Here is a 20,529-nt window from a genome sequence, read left to right as displayed (position 1 = left end):
CACTCCTGTGTCCACTGACTCCTTCGCACTGAAGACTTCACACCCCACTCACCTGCCACCTGATACACCCAATCACAAAAACAGACTTCCAAATCCCACCCATTTTTCAAACTCTACCTCAGTCTTCCAAAATGCCATCTAGACTATCCCAACTCATAGCGGTCTCTCCTGTCTTTTCTAGCACTCTCATAATCTGTATGATACGTTTTAATTTCACATTCTCAATATAATATACAGAGTTACTTAGAATACTAACATCAAACAAGCTGCAGTTCATTTACTAGCAGTGTGATCTGAAGTCAGTCATTTCTCTAAGCCTCAGTTTTCTCAGCTATGAACAGGAAGATAGTAAGAGTTCGGCATCCTTGCTCATAGGGTTATTATGAGGATTATTCATGCAAAGTGCCTAGTACAGAGCAAGCACTCAATAGGTATTAGCCATTTTTATATTGTCAACCATCATCCTCTAGTTTTTTGCATATATCTTAAGAGCTGAGCCAGATTCTCAGCTGTTGAGAGCAGAGACTACATCTTACAGATGTTTAATAAATACATCTTTATGACTAAATGAGCCAATAATTTCTAAATAATAATGCTAAGGGAACAATTATAGCATGCTAGTGCACAGAACTAGTCTAAGGTCAGGAAATAATAACTTCACTATATATTTACAGAAGGCCTCATTATGGGCCAGATGTTACTTAGTAGGTTACAACCATCTTCATGGTAGACCATGAATACCTCACTCCAGAAAATACCTAAACTTACCTAATAAATACAGAAGCTGTACGTTAATAGCTAGTCTGTGTAATTGCCAGAGATTCTTCCTCCCCAGCCAGGTATCTCAGAAAGGATCAACCATGGGTTATGTCAGGAGGAAGTGTGCTATCACAGTAGATCCTTAGATAGGGAGGAGATACTTTTATGGGATACTATAAAATAAATTATCACAGTCTATCTAGATAATCTCTAAGTATCTGTGAGATATCCCTGTTTACTGTTCTCCTAAAAACTGCAAGAAAATTTCCAAGGTATTCATTCCTTAGTTCACTGCTAAGGCAGGCAATGACCTAAAGAAGCTGGGCTCAAAGTTGAAAGAGCTGGGATTGTCCCAATTGTGTCACTATGCAAATTCACAAAAAGAAGGGACATGAGTAAAGTTGTCTTCAGCAACATCCAAATGCTTTAATGGGCCATCTTCCAGTTCTCAACTTCAACCCATTACCAATTTAAGCAAAATCCTTACTTGTTAACTTCCATAAAAGATAAACAAGAATGCCCTGTAACCGTGCCAAAGCTCCATTTCATTCCTAGAACACAGGACCATGCAGAGGTCTATTTTTTATCTTTACTAAGTAACACTGTGAAACAGCTAAATCAAAAGTCCTAGCAACTAAAGACACAGCTCTCTTAAATTATGACAGAATTTCCACAGGGGGAATTATTTCATCCATTCATTCAAAAATATCTACTGAGCACCTATAGTCAGGCAGTTCTAGTTGCTCAGCAAATAGAAAAGACAAAAATATTAAAAGGAAGTTCAGATTCTAGTCGGGGGTGCACTGGTAAACAAATGAACAAGTGATTATAAAATACATGGAATGATGCTGTGTTCTGGAGAAAAGTAAAACAGGAGAAGGAGCAGGAAGGGTGAAGAGACAGACTTGCGATCTTATACTGGAGGTTCAGGGAATGCTTCACTGAGGAAGTAGGACTGAAAGATGAGAAACTGAGTCTATGTCAGTATCTGGGGAAGGGGCTTTCCAAGCAAAGAAAACATGGAAGTGCAGTAGTCCTGAAGCAGGAGCTAAGTTTTATGTAGATATTCTGGAAGGAAAAAAATTTAACACCTGGATTGGAGTCCTAGCTCTTTGCCCTTTACCAACTCAGTAAACTTCAGGAAGAAAACATTACCCCTCTTGAACCTCAACTTCTTCCTCTATAACTAAGGATACTACCATGTAACTCACAAAGTTACTTCAAGGGGAGAAAAGGATGTTTAAGAATGCACTTTACAACACTGAGGGATTATTCCCAAATGTTTGTCCTGAGGGCTGCGGGAATTCTAATTGAGGCTCTGCTGGCTTCAAGCTACAATTTATGTAAATGACCAAGCTTGTTTCCTCGTCTGTCAAATTAGGAGAATGGCATCCATCTCACCAGGCGTTGTGGGGATTCAGTGAATGAGATCATCCACGCAAATACAACGACTGATACACAAATTTCTCAAGAAGTGAAAGATCAGCATCCTTGTCCCTATGGGGGCTGCCCTACAAGCAGGCAGAGCTCTGCTGCCGGGCTCAGCATCAGATGCCCAGGGCGAAGCTCTTCCTTAGGCTCTTGTGGAATTGACTGTAAAGTCTCTGGACAACTTTGAAGTGTTTTTCCCCTTCCCCATTCTACTGTGATGTTCTGGCTTCTAAGACACCATTTTCACTCTCTGAAGTCTTTTCAACACATGCAAGTACCATTTAAAAAGCGCTTGAAACGGAGCTACCACCAAACGGATTTTCCATGGGGTTCCTGAAGTCCTCCACCAACCTTCTCTTCCTCAGAGCAGCGTCACTTCACTAGCTTTTGGTGAGGGACGCCTTCCTTTTATAAGGACGTGATGACATCACCTCGCGTCGCGTCGCGCTTGCGCAAAGATGGTGGCGTGACCACGCCCAGGTCTGCACCGAGACCTAACGTCCACACAGTCGGCAGCGCCCTCCCGGAAGAGGTCAGTGTGGGGTTCGGTGAGTGAGTGAGGTCCGACAGCAGGACGGCCTGCGGGTGAGTGCCCCGAGTGTCCGAAGGACGGCTGCGCTCTGGTGGGGAGGATGCTGTTAAGGGGGAAGAGGTAGGGTGAGGAGGAAAGTTCCCGAGTCCTTCCAGTGTACGCGGAATTTGAGTGGTCCGTGAGCTGATGACTCCGAGAAGCAGCGGATCTTCGGTTCAAAAGCCAGACGTTTTCTTGGGGTTAGTGTGAAGTGCTGATGGTGGTCGCAACAGAAAAGAAGTTACTTTGGACTCACTTCCAGGAATTTCCTTGACGCTGCATTCGAAACTGGGAAGAAGGCGGTGAGGATTGGCCTGCAGTGATTTCATCGGGAAGTATCTGTAACTCGACCCCTTCCGGGCCAGCCTGCGAGTGACTGCTCTCCGCGGTGCTGAAAACAGAGCGGCGCCTTGAGGAGGAAACCCGTTGAGGGCAGGACGGTGTTTCTGTTTCCCTTGGCCGTGCTCAGTGTCCTACGCTCCATGTGTGTGTGAAGGAAGGGCTCAATTTTTAAAAAAATCAGTGCTGGACACTCAGGCGGTGAGCAGACAATCAGTATGAACTAAATAAGATTTAGGAAGGCCAGTGCTTCATTCCAAGAAGGAATTTTCATTCCTGTTTTTTTATTACATCATTACAACTCAAATTGCATTCTCCCTTTGGGCAGGCACCTTCAGCTCTTGCACTCAACCATATTTGCCTTCAGACTCAGACTTCCAAGTGGTTCGCTAGACCTCTGTCTGTATTGGCCCAGGCGCTTTCCTCTGCTGAATTTTACACAGTGGGTTTATTTTTTTCTTTCTTTCTGTTGATTAAATAAAATGTTTACTAGTCTTAGTACCAGCTGCTTGTTTGTTTTGAATCCTGATGAAGGTTAAAAATGTGGGGAAAAAAAGAAGAGGGGAAATATGCTGCATTTACCTGGGTCACAGTGTTCTGGGATGCATCTGGCATATGGAAAACTATGTATCATGAGTAAAAGTGTTTTTAAATGCAGTCCTTTCATTTTATACATTATTATAGCTCAAGTTGTATCTTTCCCTTCTGAGAGAATCAGTGGATTGAGGTGCTGAATGATCAAATGTTGCAAAGCTGAGGACATGTGGTAGAAGTAACTTGAAATGTTATTATTTAGCAGAAAGCTTACAAAGGCAGCTTTGATTAAGGATGACGTCCCTGTTTGCTCAAGAAATTCGCCTTTCTAAAAGACATGAAGACATGTAAGTTTTTTTAAAAGGCTAATCTCAATGTATAAACTGTCCTGGCTTTTATTAGTGAAACTGTGTGCATAGGAAGACTTAAAAATCTGTAAGGGTGTCATTTTAATTTTCTGACACTTGAGAGATTTTGGTGTTAAGGCATGCCATTATCCCTCGAGAATAACAAAGATTAAAAGGTCTAATTGTGTTTTATGTCTTCTTAATTCTTGTTACTAATATCTAGATAAATTCCTTCTCCCTCTAACCTTTCTGTACTCCACATTGGTATTTAATGAACTTCTCTAAACCTCTTACCAAGGGCTGTCTCTCATGGGTATGTGGGTGTGTAGTCACAGGCCCTGCACTTGATGCTCTAACTTCACTATCTTGAAATCCCCAGTAATTTTTTTTCTTTTTAACAAGGGACCCCAAATAATTTTTTGCCAAGGAGAAAAATTTTCATTTTGCACTGGGCCCTGCAAATTATATGGCCAGTCCTGCACTTATATTTAGTATTAACCCTTCTCTAACCTCTGTATTGTGGGCTCTCATGTTTTCCTTTTCTTTAATTACCAGGCTCTCTACCGTGGCCTCCTAAGGTGTTTTTCTTACAAAACTTACTGTTCAGAGACCTGGGGTTTTAGTTCTATCCTCAAGAACAGCCCTATGCAACACAGTGTTTCTTGAAAATCTCAACTATTTGGGAAATGGTTACACTGTTAGGTGTACCATTTGTGTATTTTTTTCTCATCTGATCATTTAATAAGACCAAAATCTTGTAAAAATGAGCATATAACCAGGGAGAAACTTTTAAAGTCCATTATATATATAACAAAGTAGTTTGATAATTTACTTACACCTTTCTACATCTTTCTTCAGTTACTGTTTTACCTTGTTGTGAGTATGCATGTGTAAACACAGCCTCTCACTCATATATGGAACCATCATCTTTCTCTTGGAAAAAGAGGAAAAAAATATTTTTATTGCTTCTTCAAACATATGGAAGTTTAGCACAATTCTAAATGTGTAACATAAGATTCAGGGGTACTGAAGTGTTAAGCAGAAGGTTTCGTATAGCAAGTTATATCAACGTATGTGTGGGGAGGTATATATAAGTATGTGTACAAAGGGATATGTATTACAGTTTGCATTTTCACTAAATATTTTTCAACACTCTACAATAATTTAAAAAGACCAGAGAGGTTACAAAAACAGAAACATGTACTTATAGCATACATATGAAAATAAAAATAATTTTACCAAGACTTAAGACGTACTGAACTACCTAAGTTTTTCACTGTCTTATTAATTGACATAGTAATTGGCTTTCAAAACAGGTTGAACTTGAAGGGAGGTGCAATTAAAAATGAGTTATTTATCAGTATATTGGTCAAGCAATAAAATGTTTCTTTAAACTTTATATAATCTTCATTTTCTCTAGAGTATCACAAAGATTAATGTTACTTCAACAAATGGAGAATAAACTTGGAGATCAAAACAAGGAAAAGGCCCCTCAGATGCAAACAACTGAGACTGCTTTACAAAGGAACCTTAGTCTTTTAAAGGTAAGATTCTCTGAATTAAATATATTTTCCCCACTTTGCAAAAAGGTTTTAAGTCAACTTCATAACTTTGATTGATGTAATTTCTTTGTTTTGAGTTACAGAAAGAATTAATGAGGTACTGTCTATTTTTAAAACCCATGTTAATTGGACCAGAAGCACGGATTCTCATTTTTTTAAATGAAAAAACTTGAAGTTTGCTTAGGCTAAGGAAAAATCAGTCACCACAGGAAGAATTTTAAGGTCACCTTTGTGCAAGAATAAATGCAAGACATAGCTTCTATCTTCCACCTTCTTTTATTCATAGGGAGATCCTGAAACACGATAAAGCACCTATCATGTATTTAAAACAATTTGATTTTGCCCTACTGGGGCCGCAGTCAACACACAGAATTCATATCTAAGATAACAGATTTCCCCGATCTTTTTTGATGGTGATGGAGGAGGTGGTCAAAGTATGTGATTGCGCAAGGCCTCACCATTTGGCCAGTGTGCCCATTTGGAGTAAAATCATATGTGTAACATTTTTGGCTGCTTGCTATACTTTGCTTCCAGAATTGTATGGCTTCATCCATAATTAAAACCCTAAAGTTTGCTTCCATTCAAGCTTCCAAGAGATCCTATGACTAAAACATTTGGTAGTAAGGCTATATTATTTAAGTTATAAAGCAGTGTTTTCAGTTTTTTATTGTTAAATATTTTCATCGATAGGCATGATGTAGTTCTCTTCTGTCCTCACTAGAGGATAAAGGAAGAGGAAAATTCAGTTATCTTCTCAGCTTCTGGCAGTTTGATCCACAGTAATTTAAGTCACAGCCATAGTGCTACCAAAGCATTCTATATTGCCATATGTCTTACTTGCCCAATGGTGTTTGCAATATTTATTTTTAAGTGGAAATATATAGGATAATCTAGAATTTGCACTGAAAAGTCAGAAAATCTAAATTGGAAGTCTTGAAGGCTTGTTTGCTACTTATTACAGCAAGTGCAGGTAATATTAAGTGTCTTCCTTTTAATGAGAAAGTATTTGATGAATGCCCAGAGGGTCCTTACTATTGAGCTAGTTCTGGGCAGAAAGTGAGGATAATAAATAAGTATAAGTTAGAGTTCTTTAGATCAAGTAGCTTACAGGCTCAGTTGATGACATAAGGTTGTCACACACAAAATAGAGACCTTGTATGATCAAACATTAATTAAATTATGTGGAATACTCAGCACTTTAGGAGTAAGTGTAAAAACTCTTCGAGAGCTAGAATATTCTATCAGGTCTCAGAGAGGAAGCTAAGCTGGAGCTGCATTTCAGTAGGCAGATGGGAAGGCATGCCATTGAATTTTTAAGGAAGATTCAAGACCAGAAGAAGAATGAATGGCCTTACTAATGTTCATGGGATCCTAAGCTAACTAGCTTGGAAAGTCACAGGAAACAAGGCTGAATATGTATTCTGAGACCAGATGAAGAAGTTGAGACTTGGTATGTAGAGATAATATAGTATTGAAAGTGAGCCCAAAAAAAAAAAAAAAAAAAAAGAGAGAGAGAGACATATAAGAAACATATGAATGGGTCTTTAAGAAAGAGTCATTTGCTATTTAGATGCAAAGTGATTTCAATAATGGAGAGATTGAATTTAAGGAAGGTAGCTCTTTGTCATATCTAGAAGGAAGATAGTGACCCTAGTTTCACAGTCATTAGAAACCAGTTTGGTATGGTGCTTTTTCCCTTAATTATCAAAGTAATATATTCTCACTATAAAAAAACTTGAAAGAGCAAAGATGAAAAAGCATACCTTCTATATCATCTGCCCATTTAGGAATTAGTATATTTTTGTATATTTCCTTTCAATCTTTTTATAAGCATTTTTCAACTATCTCTTACATCCCAGCCAGATACGGTGCTTGCTGTTAGAGACGCAGTTTTTCCCGGTTTTTCTTTTAAACATACTTTGAATAATTGGATATGCAATTTTTTGTCCTTCTTTCCCTCGTATTATTTTCTTTAACTTTGGGTATAATTTTAGTGGCTCTCTCATAGAAGTTATTGTGAAAGTAAAATAAATAGGACTTGATTACACAATTTGAGTTGGGAGAGACTTTAAAAAGATATAGCTTAGATTCTTAATCTAAAGGTCTTTTTTTTTTTTTTTTTTAAAGGATTTTCTTATTTATTTATTTATTTATTTATTTATTTATTTTTGGCTGTGTTGGGTCTTCGGTTCGTGCGAGGGCTTTCTCCAGTTGCGGCAAGCAGGGGCCACTCTTCATCGCGGTGCGGGGACCGCTCTTCATCGCGGTGCGCGGGCCTTTCTCTATCGCGGCCCCTCCCGTCGCGGGGCACAGGCTCCAGACGCGCAGGCTCAGCAATTGTGGCTCACGGGCCCAGCTGCTCCGAGGCATGTGGGATCTTCCCAGACCAGGGCTCGAACCCGTGTCCCCTGCATTAGCAGGCAGATTCTCAACCACTGCGCCACCAGGGAAGCCCTAAAGGTCTTTTTTTTTAAGCATAAAAACTTTTCCCAAAGATATAAAATAGATAAAAGTGGACCTGCTTTGGCCCAAAGCCCTATCCATTCAGCCCTTCCTTGCCTGCACTGCTGTGGCTCTAAGGAACTGTGAAAACCAGTAATCTGGGCTAATCCCTTAATTTAGAGATGAGGAAACCATAAGGTAACTACTCCTAATACCCCTTTGTCAAGAACAGGTTAAGTTATAGCAGGATAGGTACTTAAGTACAGAGTGCACTTGAAAATGGTACCATTAAAACCTGGCAGCATTCCTATAAGATAGTAACAAAATAGGGATGACTGTATCACCGTCCATTATTTGACCTTACTCACATGTTCTGAACAATATCATAAACACTAAAGGGGCATGAGCTTTAACTTGCAGAAAGAAAGATATAACACTAGCATCTTTCAATGATATAGTTTTATACTTAGAGAAGCCAAAGTTGTTTTAAAACTGGTATGAGTTGAGTAAAATTAATGGATAAAATGTAAACATATAAAAAACAACAGCAATCCTATATATACAGCTGGAAAATAGCACATTCATATTAGCAATAAAATTATAAAATATATAATTGGGAATGCTTTTAACAAGGGATCTGCATGAATGGTATTAAGATAATTATTACACTTCAGTGGGAGCTTTAAGAGAAAATTTAAATGGAGACATACGCCTTAATCCTGCCTGGGGAAACTATTATTTTTCTAAGTCAGTTGTCACAAAGTTATTTTTAGATTTAATAAAATCCCAACAAAAAATTTCTCTAATTGCACTTGAAAAAATAAATTAGCAGAAATATCAAAGCATGATTTTAAAAGGGGAGCAATAAGAAAGAGACTAATTCCATCAAACACATTAGTAAAAGAATGAATATGAATCTAAGCAGTAAAGAAAACTCACAGTGAAGGTTTAGTCAGTAAAGGTAGAAGATAGTGGCTTTTGAAAACAGGCTCAGTGATTTTTTCCATTAGTATTAATACAATGAAATTTAACAAAAACATAATGGATTTAAAAGAGAGAGAGGATTTTATTTCTACAAATACTTCCATGATATAAACTGCCATTTCTCCCACCTTTCCCTCCACAAAATTTAGTTTAACCCAAAAAGGCGATTTTGTGGTAACAAACATCCTCTTGTGAGGAGGATGGACGAACACTCCGGAGTGAGGAAGAATGGGAGCATCCTAAAGCAGATTAAAGATTCATGCCATAGAGTAACACTTATACCATCACCCACACTGGAAGCTTGTTTTTTAATTGCTATAAAAATTTCACACCTGTGTAAAAGAAGGAATAGAAGAATGTATTTCCATGCACTTATCACCCAGATTCAATCATTATCGGAACACAGCTAGCCTTGTTTGTCTATACTCCTCACCCCCACCCCTTAAGATCATTTTGAAGCTAATCCTCAGACATTGCATTGTTTCATCTGTAAATATTTCAGTATATCTTTTTTTTTTTTTTTGGCTGCGTTGGGTCTTCATGGCTGCGTGCAGGCTTTCTCTAGTTGTGGCGAGCGGGGGCTGCTCTTCATTGCAGTGGCTTCTCTTGTTGAGGAGCACGGGCTCTAGGCTCGTGGGCTTCAGTAGTTGCAGCATGCGGGCTCAGCAGTTGTGGCTCACAGGCTCTAGAACGCAGGCTCAGTAGTTGTGGCGCACGGGCTTAGCTGCTCTGCGGCATGTGTGATCTTCCCAGACCAGGGCTCGAACCCATGTCCCCTGCACTGGCAGGCGGATTCTTAACCACTGCACCACCAGGGAAGTCCCTCAGTATATCTCTTTCTATATTTCAGTATTTATCACTAAAAGATAAGCACTATTTTAAGCAAAATCAAAATACCAGTATCAACCTAAGAAATTAACAATAAATCCTCAAATATCCAATCAGGTTCCAAATAAAATCCAATTTGTAATCGATACATCTCCTAAATTTCTAAAAGTACTCCCTGCCCTTTTTTCCCCCCCTTTTCATATATTTGTTAAAGGAACTGGGTCATTTGTCCTGTTGAGTTTCTGGATATTGCTAATTCCATCACTGAGGTACCCATTTAACACGTTCCTCTCTTCCCCCTCATTCCTATAATTGACAGATCTAAGTTGTGCTGTGCAACAGAAATATAATTCAAGCCACATATATAATTTTAAATTTCCTAGGAATCATTTTTAATAACATCAACATAAACAGATTAAATATTATTAAAATTTCAAACATAAAATATTTCAAATGTAACTGCTATTAAACATTAGTAAATATTTTATATTTTTTTCTTACTAGACCCTCAAAATTCAGTGTGTATTGTGTGCCTACAGCACATCTTAAGTCAGACTTGTACATTTCGAGGGCTCAGCAGCCACTTAAGGCTAAGGAATACTCCACTAACAGTGCAGATTACAGAGGCCTGATCATATTGAAGTTCGATGTTTTGGGGAAGAACACTTCCGTAATGCCAGGCTCTCTCTCTTTTTTTGGAATGTTAGTCATTGATGATCATTGCCTAAGTATATTCATTAGGGGTTGCAAAAAGCAATATTCAATTATTTTATTCCTTCTCATTCAACTGCTGATTATTTATATTGAGAAACTTCCCCTCATCAATTATTTGGTTACACTGAGGTATATTTCACAGAGGAAAAAGCATGATGAATGCTTGATTCTCTCTATTTAGTTTTCAAATTAATAGGTTGGTTCTCTAGTATCTTCCAAAAGTGACCAATTAGGTGTTGTTGGTTTTGGTTGCTTTTTTGTTTGTTTTTCTTTTTGAGCTGTCTGGGATTTGAAATTTTTCAATCCATTTCCATTTTTATTCCTCCTTATTCTCAACTTGTCCCATTTTTACCAAGTGAGAGCCTCTTCAGATTAGCTCCTGAATGCTTCTGATGGCATCTTAACAGTCTGACAGTTTCCTTTCTTTCTGGTCTGATGCAATCTTCCAGGCTCATCATGTGCATTTGCTGCTTAGACCTGGCGTTGACCATTGTTCCAAGGAGCCCTGGATCCTTTTGGTAGGAAATATGTTCAGAGCCCTCTATCTGTGCACTAGTGGGGTTTATTGCAACTTTTTTTTTTAAGATAAAATACATCAGGAGCTCATATCAGAAATTCCAGAATTCCAGTTCGCAAGACTTTTAACTTAAAAAATCATGGCTCTTTTACCTCTAACTTCTTTTGCTCAAACCAAAAATCTGTTCCCAAAGAATTTTCCAGTACCAGTGTAACTACTGATGTGCTTTATCCTGTGATACAGACAGCACTGTCACCACCCACGTGATTACTGAGAATGGTTTTCAGTAACATACTTTTTACAATCCTCTTTGTCATTAGGGTGTATCTCACTAGGGATGCTCAGTCAAAATACTGTTCTCTAAGACCACTTGATGTAATTCTTCTCCATGTGGTTATGCCACCAACTAGATAGCAGTTAGATTTGTTTCATTTTATTTTCAAATTTGTAGGGATTGCTTTTTCATTTGTTCTCTAACTATATAAAATTTTAAATGGTCTAGTGACAAATCTATACAACAAGGCAACAAGGTACAGGTAAAGCTGGCCAGCTAGCCTTTCTTCCTCTCCTCTTTTTTCCTTTTCTCCTCCTACCCCCTTGGGTGCTTTGTAAAAAAATTTGTTTTAAGTTTTTGGTTTATACTCAGGAAACTTTGATACCTCAGTCTGTATTTATTTAATGAATATTTAAGTACCTAGTACATACCCTGCACTTTGTTAGATTCTCAGATGCTTAAAGGTTGTATGAGACACAGCCCTTACCTTCGGGCAGCATATAGTGTAAAGGAAGGTTCTTATATGGAAGTATTAAGATTTAACTTGCGGGCTTCCCTGGTGGCGCAGTGGTTGAGAATCCGCCTACCAATGCAGGGGACACGGGTTCGAGCCCTGGTCTGGGAAGATCCCACATGCCGCGGAGCAACTAGGCCCGTGAGCCACAACTACTGAGCCTGCGCGTCTGGAGCCTGTGCTCTGCCACAAGAGAGGCCGCGATAGTGAGAGGCCTGCGCACCGCGATGAAGAGTGGGCCCCGCTTGCCGCAACTGGAGAAAGCCCTCGCACAGAAACGAAGACCCAACACAGCCAAAAATAAATAAATAAATTTATTAAAAAAAAAAAAAAAAAAAAAGATTTAACTTGCTATAGAAGGCTGGGGTCAAACTGCCAAGATTTTGGGTCAGGCTAAGGAAGGCATGTTTGATCCTCTGTGTTGTGAGTACCAATTTTTTTTTTTTTTAATCTAGGGGAGGACATAGTTAAGGTACTTTTTAGCAAAACTAATCAGTTCCATGTTAGGTATGGATTGAACTAAAGTGAGGTATGGCCTAGGCATGAGCACAAGTAAGTATTAAGTATTTGTTGAATGAATAAGTGTAATTACAAGGCCACAGCATTGAGAATGACATGGAAAGGCTCGAGGAGACATCCTGATGGAACAATACAGGGAACTTTGAATTTTTCAATGGCAGGAATAAGAACAGTTGGAGTTTGAGGATACAGCATAGGTATCTGAGTGGGTAGAATTCCCACTATTATACATTCAATACATTCAGTGGGAAAAGATGAGTTTAGTTTTATCAGGTTGAGAAATAAGGGTGAGGAAGAAAAGTTAGCCATCCCTCCTCAGTAATAATTAAAGCTAGATCAGCGACAATCTTGGAGGGAGAAAAATTAAAAAGATGGGGACAGATGTCACAAATCGCAAGAAAACTCACCCTGAGGATTAAACCAGAGAAAACTGAGCCAGCTGAGGAGAAGGAGTCCGAGAGGTAAGCAAAACATCTAAGAAAGTGAAATATGACTTAAGCTAAGGAAGAAGTTCTCTGGAGGGGTGATAATCCCTTGCTGAAATGCTGCAGAGGTGACAGTTAGGTGAGGCTGACTTGGGCCTGCTTTTCCAGGCCACACGTCCCTCCTCCTAAACTTATCTCCTGCTCTTTGTGTTGCAGATCTGCTCTTCTCTACGAGATATTCAGTATCCTTATTTTCTGATCTTTAAGAAAAATGTTTAATCTTGCCTATAGGTGCTAGGGGCACCCAGATCTCCCAGTAAAGATAACTTTGTAACTGTTCTTAGAATAATGGTAAAATTGGGGTTCTGATTTTTTTTTTTTTTTTTAATTGTATAGCTACTTTATTTATTTATTTATTTATTTTTGGCTGTGTTGGGTCTTCGGTTCGTGCGAGGGCTTTCTCTAGTTGCGGCAAGTGGGGGCCACTCTTCATCGCGGTGCGGGGACCGCTCTTCATCGCGGTGCGCGGGCCTTTCACTATCGCGGCCCCTCCCGTTGCGGGGCACAGGCTCCAGACGCGCAGGCTCAGTAGTTGTGGCTCACGGGCCCAGCTGCTCCGTGGCATGTGGGATCTTCCCAGACCAGGGCTCGAACCCGTGTCCCCTGCATTAGCAGGCAGATTCTCAACCACTGCACCACCAGGGAAGCCCGGGGTTCTGATTTTTATTGTTTCATTTCTAGAAGTAAAAAGTGGTTCTTCCAGGACCTTCTTAAATTTCAATGTAATCAGAAGACTTGGTCTCCCATGTCTGTTGTATCATCGGCATCAAGAGCTCTTTAAGCCTGAGTCTTGGCCGTGAACTTCTGGTATGGGAGAGACATGCTTATAGATGGGCTTTTTATCCCTAAATTGTTGTCTTTCCCCTTCAAATCACCTTCTTCTAGACAGCAGGTGCATTACTGGTTGTGCAACTTTGGGGAGTCCCTTTAGGGAGTTTCCTGTTTTTCCCTTTTCCATTTCACACCCATTCCTTGCTCCCGCCGCTGCCATCTGCTATCTCTTTTCTCCTGTTCAGCGTTGGCTTCTTCACACCCCACTCCCACGCCCTCTTCCATCGCTCTCCTTCTGTCCAACAGCCCTGTACTTAGATCACTCCAGTGCTTGTACGTGGAGCAGAGAACTTTCTCTCTTCTCTCAACTCACTAAGCTCAAAGGAGAGACAAAATTCACATGGCCTTCAACCAACACCCTGGAAACTTGACAAACCTAAAGAAGCACAAGACAACACAGGTGCTGATTTGGGGAGTATTTATTTAACAGGGTTCGAATATTTCTGTAACAACTTGCAAAGTCTTACATTTCTGGGCATGAACTTTATGCACAGATCTAGATAAAATCTTTACTGAGGTATGAATCAACCTTAAGTACTCTTGTGTTTCTACAACCATAACAGAAAACACAAACATCTACAAATTCAACTACAACGTACGGCATGATACTTGAATGCCATCAGCTGAAGGATGTATCAATACTACCTAGCAATAAAACTTGCCTTTGAGATTAGCTTAGCAATCTGATACTAAAAATCTAGATAGCATAGTGAAAGGTTCTTGTTGCAAAGTACTCAGGTACCTCATGGACCTTTTCGATATGGGAAGTATTTGCCTAAGTATAAAATTAAAAAATGGAATATTGAACAAATGTAATGTGTGTCATTCATATACCATTTGCATGATCTGGACAGACTAGAACTCTTCACTTTGAAGGTCAGCCTAGCATGGGTCTGAGTATCTGATTGTTTTTCGTATCGGAATATTTGACTATTTTATCCATCTGGCTGTTTTTAAAGGATTTTAAAGCTAAGTTAGTACTCTGAGCAGTTTAGAGGAAGTTCTTTTTCCAAGAAATATTGGCATTTCCTAGCTACTTAAAATGAAAAAGGCAGAACTTAGAAGTACCACCCCCATCCCTGCCTTTTATTTTAAAATAAGAAACCCTGCATCCTCTCTTTGAAACCGGTTAATTAAGCAGTGATCTGTCAGTGCCTGTCCATCAGTTCGAACTGTATATCCAGAGGAGAGTTGAAGCGAGAGATCTGGGATACAGATATTGCTATTACAGGTGCCATTTGTGTGTGCGGTTTAAATACATTTTGTTTTGAAAATGCTTCTATCTGTTACAGGATATAGAAGCGGCAGAGAAGTCTCTACAGACCCAGAATCATCCAGTTCCACCACCTGAGGTGGCTTCTCTTGAGGTGAGAATCTTAAGGAACAAATGTAAAAGAAGAGACCCTCAAAAAAAAAAAGAAGGAAAAGAGGCTCTTCAGTTAGTAGTGCATAGTAAGTGGCTGTGTATGTATACATCCCAGATTCCTTCATTCAGTAAAATAAATGAGATGTGTCTCACTGATCTCTCTATGTCCACAGTGTCATGCTTTGTTATGTAGTGGGTAATCTGTAAGTATCTGGGTTTTAAAAAATTTTACATCAAGTGAAAATTTTATCAAGACCTTGTGCCTTTTCACCGAGTCACTTAGAAACGACTCTCTTGTTAAATCCTAACAGACAATATGCACTAAATCTTAAGATGACAGCCTAACCAAAATGCTTTTCCTGTTGGCTGATGTTAGAAGTAGCAGCTCAGTCTCTTCACCAAAAATGCAACCAACGCTATTTAAATGCATATTATCATGCAGTATAGCGTGGCTTTTGTCTGTTTGATTTTGCTCAGTTCAAGAACAGATTGGGAAGATGGTTGGCAAAAATAAACCGTATTTGGTATATGAATGTATGTGTGCTGAAAGGGAATTTGCTACATATAGAATAGTTTGATTTTATATTTTTAATGACCTTTTTTCAATACAGTTTTTGTTTGCTGCCTAACCAGGGATGTGAATAGACTCAAAAATTAAAGGCTGAGAATTTGCCCTGCAATTTTCTGCGTCATCTAGAGTAATAAGGAAAGGCAGTGATCAAGGATAGAAAGACCTCCCGTTCAAAGTTGTGCCTTGGGCATGTCTTTTTCTTTGTTGAATTTTCCAATACCTTACTCTGGCCCGTACAGGGCCGACACAATAGGGGTTAATCCAGCCGTGAATGGCGGAGAAACACCCAACCACAGGCCTTGGTCGGTATTTTTCTTAGCTAGTCTCGCACAGCAGGATGACCTTTATTTTAAGTATGTCAGGCTGCTTCTCAGACCACATGCATAGATGCATAGATACATGGAACCCCTCATCATTTTCAGCTTTCAGAGCCCTCATACCTTTTTTTTAATAATAGCATCTTATTTTTTTTATTTTTTAGTTTTTACTTTTTGGCTGCACCAGGCAGCTTGCGGGATCTTAGTTCCCCGACCAGGGATTGAACCCGAGCCCGCCGCAGTGGCAGTGCCGAGTCCTAATCACTTGACTGGCAGGGAATTTCCCCCACCCCCTACCTTTTTAATGCTCAACGCGAATAATTATGTCTCCCCAATGCTATCTAACTCTTTGACTGAATTCTGAAAATGAGCTGGATAGTGATGATCTCATATCAAATGCCCTCCTATGACACAGAGCTTTTGGCATCTGACTTTTCTTTGGCCTCCTTAGGGCACTCAGCCAAGAAACCACGCAAGCGTGTAGATGCCATACAGCAATGCAGTAAGAGCTTCTACAGCTTACAGACTGCTACAGTCAGTCTAGGAACACAGCGTCTCAACTTCCAAGTTACTTGAATTAAAAATAGCTAGATGATGTTGATATTATTGTTATTATCCCAAAAAATGTGGGAAGAAGTTACAGTTTGCCATATCAGGTGCTCTTCTAAAAGATATAGCGGGTGCATAATTTTGCGGATGCATAACTTTAAATGTTTTTCCCCCCTACAATTAAGGGGTCAGTTCACCTGAGTCGTCTAGCATGCCCCTTATATTTCAGGTGCTGATCTCATCCAGGTCACATCTTTTTCTGTTAGTTCTACAGCAGTTGTTCATTTTGAATCATTTCATTGTGATAATTTTAGTATGGGCAATCATTTGGTATGGGATTGGGAACAGTAAACAAAAACGTTTAATGATTGTGTAGCCGTAAATGATACTACTGGTAATAATCACAAGATTGGCCACAAGAGGGCGTGTAAAATCACAATAAAATTGTAAAACCTGTAATTCTGCCAGGCTCTAGTTTTACTGAGAAATTTGAAAATTAACACTAGTAAGTAGCCAGATTTTTTTCTAAAATTAACATAAAATATTCTGTAGAGGAAGTACATTCTACGTATATGTGTGAGTGTGTGTGTGTGTGTGTGTGTGTGTATACGCACACACACATTTAAGTGAATAAACATTTAGACTATTATGAAAAGCCAAGTTCAATTGCTTGATATGCTTTTTTACTTTTGGATGTTGGTTTTTTTTCCAGACTCTTTACTGGGCATCAGTAAAAGAATATATTCCCAAATGGGAACAGTTTCTTTTAGGAAGAGCACCATATCCTATTGGTGTTGAAAATCCAAATGAAGCAGAAGATACCATTCAAAAGGAGGTGCAGCAATAGCTTCTTCACATACTATTTCAAAAACCTATTTAGGAAAGCTGAGTGTTAAAGAATATGCAGGTCACTGCAGGAACTTTAGGAATCAGACATGTTCACATTGTCTCATTACTTCCTCAATGACAATGAAGATTTGAGAATCTACTTGGAACTTTCAGGCCATCACTGGGAGACCTACTGCTCTTTCAGTGTAATGAATTTGCTTTCTACCAAACCCATGGAAGTGTTAAAAGCTGATAATTGAAAGGTGGACTGTTGATTAAATAAGCTGCTGAATGAGCGTTGTGTGCTGTTAAAAAAAAAAAAAAGTCATTTACTGTCACTCTCACCTAAACAGTGAATACCAGTAGTTCTGATTTTACATCTTCTATAATCTTTACTTTTCAGTTATTTTGTTATGGGGATAAGGCTCAGGATCCAAGTGGTTGTTTGCTCACTCTTTTAGCTTTTTAACAAATGAAAAGACAGTGACAATTGCTTAGTATAATAATATTGATCAGGAAATAGATTCATAGGATTTTGTCCCTCATAGATCACTGGACCTGTAAAAATTCTCGAAGCAAGAACTAAACTACCAAGCATTCAATAAGTAGCCAGTTTCAGGAGGGCTCAGACTGGGTTCTGAAAAAGGACACCTATTAGAGCTGGGAATGGTCGCTGGATTTTGACCTGGTTATTTAAAGATTGCCAACCCTGTGAACACAAGTAACTCTTCTCTCATCTTTTCATCTTTAAATCTACCCTTCCCTGTTCCTTCTATTTTCTTTATTTCTCAAACAACTGTCAGTCAGAAACTTTTGGGTCACAACCCTCAATAGCTTTGGGATTCCTCAATCCACCACTGCTGGAGTGCTCAAGAAAAAAAATTCTGATTTTTCTAATTATAAAAGCAGCTCCTGCTTAGGAGTCCACATCACAATGAAAGATTTTCAATTTTAAACTGGTTTGTGGTTTTATAAGATGACAATAGGACAAACTAAAAAAAAAAAAAAAAAAGTCCATTGTGCTGATAAGTTCCTTTAAACTACCATCTTGGAAATATCCTGTTGAGTGGGTGTTGGTGTGGGTAACAATAATGTTGTTTTCATAGCATGTGCTGGCAGATGAGCACACTTCTCTACAGTGTTAACAGTTGTAATTAAGGAATAAACAGCACAGAGTGTCAGTCCGATGACAATTTCATCTATAGTGTCACAATACAAAATGTCACAAAATATTAGAACTGTTATATAACTATAAAAAGGATTGGCTTAAAAGCCAAAAGCCCTTTAAAAAGGAAGACAGAGAAAGAAAGAAAAAAGAAAACTGGCATAGGGACCAGAACCGTTTTATACCTTCTCAAGAATGTTCTGTCACGAAAATAAATTGATATATATATTTTTTCCTGTTACATTACAGTTTGGTTTCTAGCCATCCAGTTGATTTAGCAGGAGAATGCAGGGCTTTTTAGCAGCTTTGAATTGGTAAACAGATTTAGATGTAGTAGAGAGAACATGAGGAAGTTTTTTTTTTTTTTTTTTTTTAACATCCAATCTTTCCCAGCATATGCACATAAGAAGGTGAATGAAGCGATGTGAAACTTATTTCTCTTTAGTCAAGTGAAAAAAAGGCTAAACATTTGTTGAGATGGTAAAATATTGTGTCAAGCAAGTAGGCATATTCCAAAATTAAACAGTGGTTGGTACATGAGCCGTCCTCAAATATTTGAGCATTACGCTTCCTTTGAGTTCTGTAAATTAAAGCACCAGTAGGTTAGATTAAAATACAAAATGAATAGCAATTTAACCATCTCAGGAAAGGTTCAGGTTTTTTTCTCCCCTAAATTGACTAACTTGCTAAATCTTTTTTTTTTTTTTTTAAACCCTTAAGTTTAATGTAAACTGGCTTATGATTTAGGGCAGAAGGGAAGGTATTTCTAGGCTTCAGTTGTACCATTTCCCCCATTTCTAGTTAGTACCTCAAAAACTCCCAGAGGGGACTTTATTCCTGGCCCCCCCCAGAGTTTCCCCCCAGCCCCCTTCTTGTAGAATGGAACAGATTGCACCACATGGTGTATGTTTAAAGAAAAAAACAATCCCGAAGAGACCTAGATACCCCATTAAAGGGCATTATATTCCTCATGGCAAATTAGCTTTACGTAGGAATTTCCAAATATTGTTTTCTGTAAGGAGGAGAGAGATACAGTATCTAATATACATTTTGTACATAATTAGTAGGAATCAGACAAGGAGAAAGAAATGTCATCTACTGAGACTTTTTCCTCCCTATTCAGGCCCTTACCATACACTATATTGTACCCACTAATCTTTATGAAAACTATGAATTTGTATTTTTTTTTTTTTTTAGAATAACGGGGTTTTCAAAATAAACCCTGTTCCAAGAATTTTTCATAGCCTTTCTTGGATTGTTGCAAATGCATAAATATTCAAAGATCATTTTCTGCTGAACACTTCTTGTGTATGATATTGAGTATTATTAAACCATAAAATGCTAAAGTTCAGAAGGAGCTGCAGTTTTTCTCTGAACTTCAAAAAATTAATTTTACTAAGTACTCAGGAAAAAGCCTAATACTCTGGAAACCAGACATCTGGTCTTTCCCATGCGCGGGGAGCAGTGTGAATGAAAGTGATGTCAAACGGACAGTTTTTCTCTGCCTTATGTATAAGGTGTTTTAACTTGCTAGCTTAAGACTTAGATGAGAATTAAAATGATCTTTAACTGTATTTACCATTTTGTCTTCTCTGCCTCATCCTCCCTTTTCTATTAAAAAAAAGAGAAAGATGTATTGGGTATATTTATTTTTGATTCAAAATTAAACTTACTTGGAGGCTATTTTGTCACTTAGGAGACAACTGGCAACATTGGGCGTAGAGTGGGGAAGGGGTATGTGAAAAACCAGGGTATGCCGTCACCAATTTCAGGCAGGAGGAAGATATTAAGCTTTAAACCCAGTGTAAGGTTTTACTGTGTAAAATTTAATGCACAAGGCCATGAATTTGGCTTTATCTACAAAATACATTCTTTTCCTTCCTTAGTCTATTGTCTTTTTATTCTAAGCCAATTCACATCATTTCATTTTTTTTTAAGAAAGTCTCTTGTTTAAAACAAAGTTTTAAATCTCCCTGAAGAGTTTTTTCCCCTTTTCAAGAATTGCCCAAACATAATACCTACATGGCTTAAAACACCCTTCACTCCAGTAGTCTATTTTGACCTCTTCCACTTTAATTAGGA

At 38.6% G+C, this 20,529-nt stretch overlaps 1 protein-coding gene across 9 annotated transcripts; it reads left to right on the top strand.

Annotated features, from left to right (window-relative positions):
• The first annotated feature begins 2,660 nt into the window (after positions 1-2,660).
• On the top strand, positions 2,661-20,149 carry CEP15 (centrosomal protein 15). 9 transcript variants are annotated; one of them, XM_057555805.1, is made up of 6 exons: positions 2,676-2,775; positions 3,024-3,542; positions 3,897-3,981; positions 5,402-5,525; positions 14,944-15,018; positions 17,167-20,149. In XM_057555805.1, exons 3-6 carry the CDS (start codon positions 3,929-3,931, stop codon positions 17,299-17,301), a joined length of 387 nt encoding a protein of 128 aa, XP_057411788.1. In that variant the 5' UTR covers positions 2,676-2,775; positions 3,024-3,542; positions 3,897-3,928; the 3' UTR covers positions 17,302-20,149. The 9 variants fall into 9 exon arrangements, with proteins under 9 accessions (XP_007192441.2, XP_007192443.2, XP_057411788.1 ...); XM_057555806.1 differs by lacking the exon at positions 2,676-2,775 and having other exon boundaries at positions 2,790-3,301; positions 3,429-3,542; positions 3,900-3,981; XM_007192379.2 differs by lacking the exon at positions 3,024-3,542 and having other exon boundaries at positions 2,661-2,775.
• Positions 20,150-20,529: the final 380 nt, after the last annotated feature.

Source organism: Balaenoptera acutorostrata, chromosome 10 (assembly GCF_949987535.1).
Source record: "Balaenoptera acutorostrata chromosome 10, mBalAcu1.1, whole genome shotgun sequence".
In the NCBI taxonomy this organism is placed as follows: Eukaryota; Metazoa; Chordata; class Mammalia; order Artiodactyla; family Balaenopteridae; genus Balaenoptera; species Balaenoptera acutorostrata.
This window is presented reverse-complemented; position numbering and strand designations above follow the sequence as displayed.